The sequence below is a fragment of the Lissotriton helveticus genome, chromosome 1_1 (assembly GCF_964261635.1).
Source record: "Lissotriton helveticus chromosome 1_1, aLisHel1.1, whole genome shotgun sequence".
Lineage (NCBI taxonomy): Eukaryota > Metazoa > Chordata > Amphibia > Caudata > Salamandridae > Lissotriton > Lissotriton helveticus.
The window spans coordinates 199,859,565-199,872,644 of record NC_136057.1 but is presented as its reverse complement, the minus strand read 5'-3'; the positions used below and the strand labels follow the sequence as shown (position 1 = coordinate 199,872,644).

General features: G+C 48.1%; 1 protein-coding gene and 1 long non-coding RNA gene across 6 annotated transcripts in view; one reads left to right on the top strand and one right to left on the bottom strand.

The window, feature by feature from the left end:
• Positions 1 to 13,080, bottom strand: part of DMAP1 (DNA methyltransferase 1 associated protein 1) — a 588,998-nt gene that overhangs the window by 259,159 nt on the left and 316,759 nt on the right. For all 5 annotated transcript variants that reach the window (XM_078663550.1, XM_078663471.1, XM_078663703.1 and 2 more), the window contains exons 10-11: positions 1,303 to 1,375; positions 364 to 641 (exon numbers count right to left, since the gene is read on the bottom strand). In XM_078663550.1, the coding sequence (XP_078519676.1) occupies positions 364 to 641; positions 1,303 to 1,375 (351 nt within the window). The remainder of the gene's footprint in view (positions 1 to 363; positions 642 to 1,302; positions 1,376 to 13,080) is intronic.
• Positions 4,458 to 13,080, top strand: part of LOC144784870 (uncharacterized) — an 80,665-nt gene continuing 72,042 nt past the window's right edge. Inside the window, exons 1-2 of the long non-coding RNA XR_013601713.1 lie at positions 4,458 to 5,156; positions 10,528 to 10,648. This is a non-coding gene — a long non-coding RNA (uncharacterized LOC144784870). The remainder of the gene's footprint in view (positions 5,157 to 10,527; positions 10,649 to 13,080) is intronic.

Here is a 13,080-nt window from a genome sequence, read left to right as displayed (position 1 = left end):
AGTCACACAGTCTTGCGACTCAAAGAAAATGTCTTGGAACAAAAATAACTAGCAATCATCAGAGTCCAACACTAGATAGGGGACTTATGCAAAGCATGTGTATCTACGGCACACATGCCTCGAACATACTGGATTTGTAATTTTTCTTTTAGACATGCTCTGATATTGGAGTATTAATTGCTATCATTTTACAATAAACTTGTACACAGTGAATTAAAGTTTGCATTATATAATATCATGTAAGAAATATGCTGCTTTCTAGATCTGGAATGCAGACTTGGCTGAGCTGAAATGTTTGACCCCTTTCTCAATACACCCGCACCCCGGGATCAGGAAAGCTTGAAACAATAGGTGTGTACTTACAGAGTTTGGGGTAAGGGGTGCTCCTACCACGTCAATAATTTGATCTTTCAGTTCTCCCTTTGACTCGTCCATGGGGACGTGACCGTCGACTCCAGTGCTCTCCCCACCAGGAGTAGATCTGCCTCCAGTTTTGGCAAGGGCTTCATGACGGTGACGAAGCATCTGCAGCTCGTATTCACAGTTGGCATAGGCCTGCTTCAGCTCATAAAGCAACACCAGATCACTTCGCAATTCGTTATACATGTGAACAATTTCCTCTGTAGGCATTGGGATCAGATCTGGAGGGGAGCAAAGTAACAGTAGGATTATTAACTAACAGAGCAAATGGTTAGTTCTCAAGGGTGGTTACTAATAAGCACTTTACATCCCTATCTCAACAGCAGAGACATTAATCAACCATGCTGTGTCTGTTCTAGAGCTTTATAAGATTGACCATCCCCTGAGAGGCAGATCAGTTTTAAGGAAGACAAAAACAATCTTTCATCCCTATAAGCAGGGATATCCTTTCCTTAAGGATCATCTCCATGTACGCCCACCACTGCCAAACTTGTTGCACACAAACGTGATCCCTCCTTCAGCTGCTCTATACCTCAAGTGACTGTAGAGTTCACTAAATTCCTATGATCCCATAAATGTACGTGAGCCACTGACTTTCCTTCCTCTAAATTTCAAGCCTTGCAACTATATGTGACTCCAATGACAAATTCTATCAAGTCAAGATTCTGCCTTGCATCTCTTTTTGGACAGATACAATCACACCTTTGCGTCGTTTTTACCTTGAACTTAATTGTAAAAAAATACCAGTAACTTTCCAAATAATTCCTGTAATATGACTGTAGTTTCTTTTTAAAATACCATATTATTTTTACCCCCAAGATCTCCATATTTGTCCATTTTATGCACGTCTTTCTTGCGCATTTTTTTCATGTTTTTACTTACCTACTCCCAATTCCGTTAACATCTGCTCAAGGGCTTTAATCTTCTTCTGTCCTACTGAACTTGGCAGCTTCATCTACAGAATACAAAGATAAAAACAGGAGAGGCAGCCAGAGTTAGCCTGTATTCTTAAGGATTCCATTTAAAAAGGAAAGGGGCTTTCTTTTCTGTTCTCAACTCTAAAAGACAGCGGGGAGATTGCTGGAGTGCATATTAGCGAGAGAGAGAAATCACAGAAATAAAGAGACAACGGAGAGAGAGAGTGAGAAAAAAACACATTAAATGCCAAGCAGAAGAGAGGAAGTTAAGAGCACAGAAGAAGAAAGGCTGGTAGAAGAAGAAAGCAGCAAGGAAGCATGAGGAAAGGATGAATGTAGGTCTAATTAAATAAATAAAAAACACTAGAATTGAGAGCCTAGAATGGTTATGCACATATTGTGAGAATACAGGATACGAGAGCACATGATGTGAAGAGCACGAGATGGAAGAGTGAGTTTAGGTCCCTTCTGTTGGGGCAGGCACAAGAAAGGAGAATGAAGAATGTGATTGAGCACAGCATGGGTGTGACCATGGGGCTGCTGCAAACACAGGGAGAGAGAGCGCACATGAGGATAAAATACATAGTAGGAAACACAACATGAGGAAAACATTGAAAGGACAGTGTACAGGATAAGAGAATAAAACAGAATAAAAGGCATATGATGGGCACATTACTCAAAGTGCAGAATGGAAGAGAACATGATGTGAGTCCATGGGATGGGGAAGAGAAGGGTGGGTTTGGTTACAGGATGGAAAGAGTAGGTCAGACGAGTGGTAGGGTACATGATTAATAAAAAAGCTAGGAACTGAAGAGGGCACATCAGTTCCTGTATGTAAAGCAAAGGAGACAATGCAGACCATCCAAGATTGGGAAAGCATTCCCCTGCGAGCGCATTCTGTCACCAGAATAGTTAGTACAAGGAACTACATTCAGGTGTAAGCAATTCCAGTCCTAACACTTGCATTATTGCATATTGTTTTTAATATGAAATGTTACTGTAGTTTATGAAAAAAAGGACACAGCACTTAGGCTAACAAGGTACAAAGAATATGTCATAATCACAAACATAAAAGAAGGAAAAAGTACACAGTTGACCCCTCTCTTCCTACACACAAAAAAACAGAAAGTGAAAGAACAATACTCTCACAAGACCAGCAGGAAATGTAACAAGCATTTGCAATGCAATAGGTCTCGCATTATTTAAGTTTGAGCTACTAGTACTGTAAATGGCAATGTTTTTATTTTTATTTATGCACTATTTTAATTTTCTTTGCATAAAAAGGTACATATAAAATATGTGTTGTAGAAAAGTCATTTATGCAGTATTTACATTTTCTTTGCATAAAAAAGTACATATACAATATTTCTTGTAGAAAAGTTAAACATTTTAATGATGTGCCCAAATAATTTTTATATGTACATTCTATTTGCAAACGGATGGGGTGGGGGGGGGGCTGAAAACTGAAGGAGGGCCTCGGGCCAGAACATCCTAACAATCATATTTTTTCATGTTTCAAATTATTTGTGGACACTTTTTCCAAAACAACATACTTGCAATTTAACAGCGAACAACAGGCTGACTCTATTTGGCCCCACCCCCTTTTGCGCCTATGACCCCTGTCCTCACGCCCTTCCCAGTGGAACTCCGGGCAATTTGTGGTATCCCTTAGTAAATCTTTTTAATTTCTAGCACACGAAAGGAGACCACAGTCACTTATGTGCCTGCGTCACCGTGGTGGATTCAAGAAGCTTCCCACGGCGTCCAGTTCTTACTGGAAAGCCGCTGTTATTGGCGAGCTCGCACTGATCCTAAACAAAGTGGTATTTTCTGTGTAACTGGTCCCCCCGGCCAGGGCAGACTGAAGTGGCTCTAACCAGATTTCTACTGCTCCTTGCTCAGTAATTGCTGCTTCTACATGCCGGCTGCAAACCTGAAAACACCTGGAGATCTTTTCCGTCCGTCTGAATTTCTTGAATTTAGCGGTTGTGTTTTTAATTTGCTACATTAAAATATTAATGAAGCACTCAACAAGAGGAACAATAAAAATACACCCTTTACATTTGTTTCACACCATACTATCCCACTGAGACACCCACACTGCCTTCAGCTACAACCCAGTTGTGCCCGGCTATATATAACTGGAGGCAGCTCAATTCAAATTATGCACAAGAGTGATATGCTGCCTGGAAAAAAAAGTACCTTCCTGGAAAAAGCAAACCCTCATATGGATGCAAGATTAAGTAAAGCATGTGAAATGTAAGTAGAACAACATGGCTACCTTAACACTTTTATACTAATTATCCAGAAATCAAGAGTTTTTTTTACTGAAACTTTAAGCACCACTACAGATCTCGGGAGGGACCAGTATCATGGTCCATGGATTATATCCTATTAACCGTGAGCAGTATGGTTTACAAAGACTACATTCCTAAAAACACTGAGCCGTGGTACGCATTTTATAAACTAAAATAAGGAAAAAAGCGGATAAGGATCACATTAATCGGTTTCCACTCCACCCATCAACCAGGTATTGCAGTACCTCCAGGAATGGTGCATCTCATCACCCAGGGAAAACAATGCTGTTCAAAGAAAGAGGAGAAAACAAAAAGCAGTGCTTCGCTGGCAAACCCTGTAAAGTAGCACTACTGTGTTTGGGTGTTAATAAAACTAATCTGGCCACTTTGTGAACGATCTGTAATGCTTTAGTTATTTATTGATTGTATTTTGAACCCTGAGAGTGCAAATAAGATGATCAGAAGGACAGAGGTTGAAACATATGGGTACAGATGGGTGGATGTCAGGCAGTGGAATACATGTATAGACTTTTTTCCTAGCTACTTCATCTGTTCCATCTGTTGTCTGCCTGTGGTGCAAACTTGTGTAAGAAATGTGGCCTCAACCAAAGTAAGGTCATCAAGGAGCAGGAGGCCCGAGGCTGCACTTTGGAAAATGTCAGAAACACTTCCAACAAAAGTTTTTCGTTTTTCTTTCTTTTTTGGATCCATTTCACAAGGGAACGAAGCACCGTTTCAGCGAGAGAGACAGAAAGAGACGGGGCAGCTGACAACGGCAGATGAGGAAAAGCGGACTTCAAAATGAAATTAATCATACCTGAATACACTGGCACCTGAAGAACCTCCGCAACAGAAGCAGGCTGCACGATCGGGCACCGACCAGTTCTTTGCTTGCCGCTCCTGAGATGCATGCTACACGAATCACGGGCAGCCCCCCTGGTCCACCCACATTGGCAGGCCACAATCAGTGATGGATGCGTGCCACACAGAGACGGTACAGACCTGGCTGCCTTCAGCTCGAGGGGTGGGCGGGGTAATCATGTGCCTGCGGCCTGCGCAGAGGCAGGCCCATTAATCATCGGACCTCCAGGCTCCAGTTCGTGACTGCTGTGCGCGAAGCGCTCAGAGAGGTGTGTGATTGTGGGCTCGTCACCCAGTTCAGCAGTAGAATTGTCCTGCGACCAGGAAGTCAGGCAGGCCGGGGGCGGTACTGCGGGACACCTCTGTGACGTCATTCCCGGGCCGCGCTCTGATTGGCTGCTGGCCCGGGACCTGACGTGCAGGAAGAGGAGCCGGCAGCAGGAAGTGGCGTGAGCTTTGCGGCCCCGGGGCTCCCGTGACCAGGAAGGAGCCCTGGATACTGTTTCCCTTAAAGTCCCGGTCCCGAGATGGGGGACCGGGTGAAGACCCGCGGGGCGAAGCGGGCGCACTGAGGAGGCGGGGCTCCCATGTGGAGAGAGAGCCTGCAGCTGCGGAGGAAGGGAAGGAGCCTGGAGACCCGGGGAGCGCCCGCCAGACACCGGTGAGTGGAGCCGGGAGGAGAGGGGCTGGTGTGTGTGGAGGGGTCTCTGTGTATGCGTGTAGGTGCGGCGGCGGCGACGGGGGGTGTGCCTGTGTATGTGCGCATGCGTGAGTGCTGTGTATGCGTGTGGCTGTGATGTGCGCATGCGTGAATGTTGGTGCGCGTGCAAGCAGCTGAATCCAGCCGGGGAGAAGCGCGTGACAATTTTTTGTCCGTCATTCCCCCGTGTCAGCTCGCTATAAGTCTCCAGCCTGGACGCATCCTTCGGATGCGATTTCCAGGCGAGACCTAAAAAGCAAGGATTGGAGAAGACACACAGTAAAGAAGCTCTTCATACACCAGCCTTGTATCCCCACACTTTTGCCCCTAATGTGCTTGCAGTAGTCTGTTTCTTTATTTCGTGCTGCGAGGGATGGTGGGGCTTCCGCCTTCCATTCCCTGGTTATGTCCCTTTTCGCCAGGGTCACAACCAGGAACAGGAGATATTGCTTGTAGGAGAGTAGGGTCTGCAATCCTATGATCACCCAGATTTTTGGTTTTTGCTTCACTGGTTTACGACTTTCCTGGCTGTGGGCCTGCTAATCAGACCCACAAGCCTAGCTGTTCTCTCTACTCCAAATTGTACCCAGGTACTGAATTGGCGCTGGGCCCTCTCTAAGTCCCTGTACCCAGGGCTGAGGTGCACCCAGAAGTCTCCCAGGGGCTGCAGCATGTATTATGCCACCCCTGGGCTGACTAACTAAACAGACACAACTGGCTGCTTGACAGCTGGGGCAAAGTGGTGTACTCACCCTTTGCTTTAGATATAGTATACCTATATCTAACCCTAAATGGGCACACAGATCTCCTATCAGTCACTCCTATGGCAGGCCTTGACAATCCTGAAGGCAGAGTGCTTGGAATCGTGTGAGATGGTGCTCTGGCATGAGCTGAGCCTGTCTGCGGCTTTCGGGATCTATCCCGTAGCCGTTTCCATGATATCGCATACCATATACTCTTAAGTGCATTATAATCCTCGCGGTTATATGCCAACTCTGGTATCGCTTTATCAAAACATGTCGAGTAAGGTGTCATACGAATTGGAATACTAACCCCTCGCCAATTCTGGCGACGGGGTTAGCATTCCACCCTTCTAGAGGGACACGATATGTTGGTAACCTGTAACCCCGGTTAAAGTCAGACAGAGCCTTAGCTCCACAAAATGGATGCTGCCACCGAGACACAAGTCTGCCCTCCTGTTGCTGGGAGTCCTCCCAGCGCAGGAGGCAAGGACAAAGGGTTTCCGGTCAGGGGCGGTGCCAGCACCGTCCCAGACAGGATTTTGTGTATCCTAGGTAGGCAGGGCTTTAGAGGAAGGTGACTGCAAGTGGCACCCCGGTGCTCACTGTGCATAGGCCGGCTTGAACCAGTTCCAGGGGCACACCAGACCCTGGGCTGGGGAAAAGCCCGCCAAAGGAGAGGGGTGTAACCACCCCCCTCCTAGTCCCACCCATAGGGCAGGACTTAGTCGCGTGCCAGCCCCCTTTTGCAGGATAAAGGTAGGAGCAGGCCCCCTTCCACATTAGATCAATCTTTGAATCCTGAACCGACCTTCTACACGAAGAACTCAAGACTCTTCTCAAGATTTCTCCCTTGTGACTAAGGAGTAGTCACCCTGCAGCAGCAGGCACCAACCAAGCATCGCGGTCTGCTGTAAGTCTCTCCTCCGGATCAAGACTGCCCAGCACGACGAGAACCGGCTTCCCTGGCACCTCTGACCTCAACCTGCATCATCAGCCCAGCTGTGATCCGTGGGTGTGACGAGACCTCGAGGGACCGGCCATCTTTAAAGACTGAACGACGCTTGTCCAGCACGACTCCCGAGTGACCCTCGACTGAGTGCTTTGGGGTAAGAGAAGCCCGACCCTGAGCAGCTCCAGCACCGAAGTTCAGCCCCCCTGCATCCACGAGATCTGCGTGGGTCCCTTCTGCTTTTTGCTGCTCACCGCGTTGTCCCGGTCACTTGCCCGTTGGCTAGTGGCCCCCTCACGACGCTCTACGACGCTCAACTAACACTGCTGGTCTGGTTGCTCCAGACTAGCCCGTGCTCCCCTTCAACAGAGGAGCACCCCGGACCCTCCTGGTCCACTCAAGACGCCATTTTAGGTCCACCGCGTGGGCCTTGCATTTGCCAAGACTTGTTGCCCAATCCTGGGTCCAGCGACGTCGACAGCAGACACCTTCGTGGGACAGCTCGCACCTCCATCCTGGTCGCCGACAACGCCTCCTGGTCCGAGAGACTGCAGAGCCCAGCAGCGCCCACTCACCTGGTCGAGGTGACTTCGGCCGGTGCCACTCTGGTGCCCACCTAATCACTGGCTAGTGATTCAGAACTTGGTCCCCTCTGCTTACAGGTCTTCTTCCCTGATCCAGGCTTGGATCTCCACGAACTTCTTCACTGGCCGCCTGCCAGCAACTTCTTTTCTTCAGGCTCCTGGTTCGACATGAGGGTTTCCGACGCAACTTGAACCCTATGCAGCCGAGGCCCCTGGCTAGGTAAACTGAGTACTCCGGTGCTCCAGCATAGTCCAACACCCTAAGTGTTCGGATACACTCTTGTTTTCGACCCACCTAGTCGGGTTCGCCCGAGAACAGTAACTTTGTCTTTACTAGCCTCCATAGACTTTTTCCCGCCTTACGCGTGAGAGTTCCCACTCTGCACACGACGTCCACAGGCCTCCTGCTCCTAATCTAAGTGTTTAGTATTGTAGGCCTAGCGATTCTAAAGTCTATGAGAATAGTTACTTACCTGCTAGTAATTCGCATTCCACTTCTTGTGTATATGGTTTTTCAGCCCCTCGGGCATTTGTGTAAATTGTGCGACTTTCAGTATTTCTTTAAGAGGTTTGTTGTGTGCTTAGCTCCCTGTCTCATAAAGAGCCGGGGTAGTCCTGTTATAAATAAATATACTTTATTTTTGATAACAACTTGTGTGGTGTCCTTTCACTTGGTGTTCAAGGGGTAATGTGATGGTAAAACAGCTGGCTTAACACGCCCTCTAGAGTCTTAGCCTTAGACTGCTCGTATCCATGCTACTAGGATAGCTGGCCTACAAGGTTGACTTACAACCAATCATCAATAAGGGTTGTCTGGACTGATACATAGTGATCACTAGAATAGTGAGCACTGCATATCAGGCCAACTTCTCACATTGCTTTTATCTGTTCCCTCCCTTACCTTCTGCTATATGAAGAAAAATCATTTTGGGGTCTAAGGGAATAGTCCAGGAGAGGACAAAGTCACACCTCGCCAGAACCCGGTTAGAGCCGTGCAGCTCCACACCGTGTGTAGGAATGTAACCTCCTCCATCTAGCACCCAAGATATGTCGGGATCCAATCACTTCCATATGCCACAGGCGACGTCTTGTGTAATATGCTCTATGAAGGTATTTTAATTGTATCAATGGAAGTCGTGCTGAAATGGCTGCAACACATGGTGCCCCCAGTGCCTCTGTCCAATCATTGTCTAATTCACCCAGATCAGTTTCCCATGCCGCTCGGAGGGAGGGCAATGTAGTGGACCTATCTGTGAAGAACAACTGGTACACTTTTGTCAATTTGTGAGTCTCCAAGTCTCCCAGGAGAAGTTTTCCCTCTAAGGGGAAAAATTGAGGGAGGTAAGTAAGGCCACGAATAAAAGGGGTGAAGGCATGACTGAGCTCCAAGTGACAATGAAACTGGCTACGATGTAGTTGATAACCTGACTGCAGCTCCTGAAAGCATCTCAGGACAGGGCCTCGCATCACGTCTCCCAACGTAGAGATGCCTATGGTATCCCATTGCCGAAAGCCCTTCAGCTGTATCACCTGTTTGAGCATACTACCCTGCCTTAGTGACGACCATTCTATTAGTTTCTTCCACTAGGCCATCTGCTGCAGTGAACCCCTCTTTACATTGAACACCACTGCGTAGACAGCAGATGAGAGCATGCCCCCCTTCCGCCATACAAATATTCCAATACAGGGGTGCCGCCCATCGCTCACTGCTCTACCGTATAAGCTGAGTCGCTGCCCTGACCATACCAAGAGCTGTTCAGAATCAAGAGATGAGACACAGAATAATAGGAATGTACGTCAGCCGTGGCAATGCCACCACAGTACGACGTTTGAAAGCAGGGCCTTGGGCAACTAGGGCGGCCCAACTTCCACACAGGAAGCCACTCAAAGTGGCGTCCACTTGTCGAAACCAGAACCAAGGAATGACAAAGGGGTAATTTTGAATCTGAGAAAGCAGCCTAGGAGGGAGACCATTAAAAAAAATAAAACAAAAAGGCTCACCTACCTGTCAGCAACAGAAGTAAGAGCGACCAGATTCTCCCTGACTCTTGTCAATGCGGTTTGCAGATTGCGAGACCACCTCAGAGCAGGGTCGGGTAAATATACATCCACAAATATTTGAAAACTCCACTTGCCACAGTCAATCCCAGTGCCCACTCTGCCGACCCCTTTCAGTCAACAGGAAATGTAATGGATTTTGAGATATTCATGTAGAGGCCCGAGGTCTCCCTGAAGACGCCCATATGATTTGGGGTCCTGAAGTTCAGGGCTAGTAAGGAAAAACAGTACATCGTTGGCATGAAGAGCAGTCCTGTTGGACAGCCCTTCACCACACTCGAAGCCCCTCAGCGGTGCATCCACCCTGACCCAGGCAGCCAGTGGCTATAAATCTATGAAATAGACATAAAAATGTATACAATAATTGAATTGTGCCGTTATGAACAAATAAGAATAATTTGATTGGTATAAACTTTGTCAGAATAAATCCAGCCTCTCACTGTATCCATGTATATAAAAATGAATTTCATTAAGGTGACCTAGACCTAGGATTTTAAGAACTAGATTTGTATATTACAATATTATAATTTAGATTGTGACATTGATTCTTTTTGTTTTTTAGTGTGTATTTAATATTTTTTGTCCTGTTGCAAATGACGGACTCCTGAAGAAGGCAATAGCCGAAACGCGCTTTGAGTTTACATCCACCGCTTTGCTAACTTCATCAGCCCACCAATTACAAATCAATAGTCATTTGGTGTTCCTTTCTGTTTTTGTATATATCTTTTGCATTGTGACATTATTTGTTCCTTATGTATTTATGTTCTTTATGTATTTCACCTTTGTATTACATTTTTAACTATTTAACATTATCCACTCAAAACAAAAAGATAAAAAGACAAATAAATTCTTAAAAATATGTTTGATATATGAATCAGGTTTGGTCTCAGTTAATCACGGTTTCATGTCACTTTGTATGTAAATTGAAGTGTGTTTCCTAGGTTTTTTGGCACTTGACTAATTAGTTTTCACTACTTTTCTTCTCAAAATAATTCCAGGTAGCCAGTGGCACCATGGCCAGCGGGAATAACAGAGGCGACAGGGGACACCTCTGCCTCGTACCTCTCTCGCCGGAAACGATTCAGATAAAGCCCCTGCAAACTGCACTGCTGCTGAAAGGTCTGTATACCAGAGCCGCACATAAGAAAGGAAACGGGGACCCAGGTTCAACCTTGGAAGGAGAGTGAACAGATAGTCCCAGCTGCCAGAATTGAATGTTTTTTTTTTTGATAATCAATTTTTATTGAAATTTCTGGAACAAACAAGTTCATTGGTAGCAAGTCACACATCACAGTTAAAACACTTCCCCTCCTTGGCGACAACACAGACATATTAGGTCCCCCCTGAGTGGTTACTTTAACTTCCACATAACACATTGACATAGCAAGACTAGGATCTTCAAGATGGTAATAAGCCAAACCATTTGCCCCACACTTTACCAAATAGGTCCGGGTAGTCCCGGGCCTCAAAGAGAGACTCCTCCTGTACCCCGCACCAATCTACGCCCCTCCTCCATTTCCGCAGCGTCGGGTCCGCAGCTTGGGACCAAACGGCTACTATGTCCCGCTTCGCCACCGCCACAGCTGTCCCCAGGAAACGCTTGTCGGCCCTAGAGCCATCTAGGCCATCAAACACCCCCAACAGCAAGTGCCTTGGGTCGTGGGGGACCTCCCACCCCAGGGCCCATGTGAGCTCGAGTTCCACCCACCTCCAGAACGTTTCCAAGGCTGGGCACAGCCATACCATGTGGTAGAAGTCTGCTGGAGTACAGGCACAGCGCGCACAAGCCGGGGAGGCTCTCATGCCGGCTCGGAAGAGACACGCCGGGATGAGGTACGCCGTGTGGAGATAGTAAAGCTGGACCAGACGTAACTTAGATGATGTAGTCAGGGTTTTGGGTGCCATAAGGGCGTCTCACCAGTCCGCCTCTTCTAAAGGACCCACCCCTCCCACCGCTCCTTTAGCCGGTCAAGGGATGTAGGGAAATTATTTACCAGAGCTCGATATATATGGGACACACCCCCCTCCCTAAGTTCCTCATCATTACCTGGGCTTCCAGAGGACTAAATTCGGGGAGAGAGGTGGGTGTTGGGAGATGTATGTGGAGAGCATGACTGAGTTGTAAATATTTGTAGAACTGGGAGTGAATAAGGGCATGCCTGTGTTGTAGGTCAGAAAAGGAGCGCATGTGGTCCACCACCCACACGTCCCCAAGGAGCGAAATCCCAGCGACGGAAACCCCCCCAAGGACGAGACCTCCCTCAGCCAGGCACCATGCCATAACGGTGTTTATCTAGTTAGCATCCGATCTCATCTCACGTGACGAAGGGCCGCACGCCAGGCCGTGAACACCGTCCTGGTGACTGGGGGCAAGGCCTGCGACCCCGGGGAGCCGTAGAGGAATCCCTGGATCTGCGCGAAGTCCAAGGTACTGAGTTCCACCCGCTAGGGTGGGTCGGACCAGCCACCCGCAAACCAGTCATGGATCACGATAAGCCTTGTGGCCAAATAGAGACGGAGATTGGTGAATCCCAGGCCTCCGTCAAAGGGGGGAAAGCGACAGTTAGACAGAGACATTCGCAATCGCCCACCTCCCCATAGAAATCAGGTGAGTGTGCCGTCCAGTTCCCGAAAGCAGCCACCCGAAAGGTGGACCGTGGTATTCTGCAGAATGTATAGAAAGCGGGGGAGAATCATCATTTTAAAAAAGGCGCTCCTGCCCAGAGGGTTGAGGGGGAGGGATTGCCAGTTCCTAAGGTCGGTTTTCATTCGAGCGACCAGGGGGGCAACGTTGAGGGCCCATTCCAGCACTGGGTGGAGGGTTACCCACACGCCCAGGTATTTGAATGATTGCCTCCGGAGGGGAATCACCGCCTGCCAGTCAAAACACGCCGTAGAGGGATGTAGGGGGACCAAGGTGGATTTCGTCAGGTTAAGACGAAGTACCGAGGCCTGCTCAAACGCCGAGAGGGCCGCTAGGGATCTAGGGCCGGGATGCTGCGGATCCGCCAGGTAGAGCAGGACATCGTCCGCGTATAAAGCAATTTTATCAACCTGGCTCTGATCCCAGGCCCAACCCTGGATAAGGGAGTTCTGCCAGATTAACACCGCCAGGGGCTCCAACACTAGTGCGAATAAGAGTGGTGAGAGTGGGCAACCCTGACGGGTGCCTCTCCGGATTGGAAATGGTCCGGAAAGCTCACCGTTAACAAGTACCCGGGCTCTAGGGCTATTATATATAACCCTGATCAGGCGGTGGAAGGGAAGGCCGAATCCCATTCTCTCCAGAACATCACCCAGGTACCCCCAGTCCACCGTGTCAAAGGCTTTCTCAAAGTCCACGAGAAGCAACTCCAGGTATGGGGACAGCCGATGACGATGGGCCAGCACCAGGTGGAGGCGGCGAATACAGTGGCTGGTGCCCCTGGCAGGCATGAACCCACATTGATCAGGGTGGACCATGCAGGAGGGGTCGGAGTCGCTGAGCTATTGCAGTGGCGAAGATTTTGATTTCTGTGTTAATCAACAAGATTGGGCGGTAGTCAGAGAAG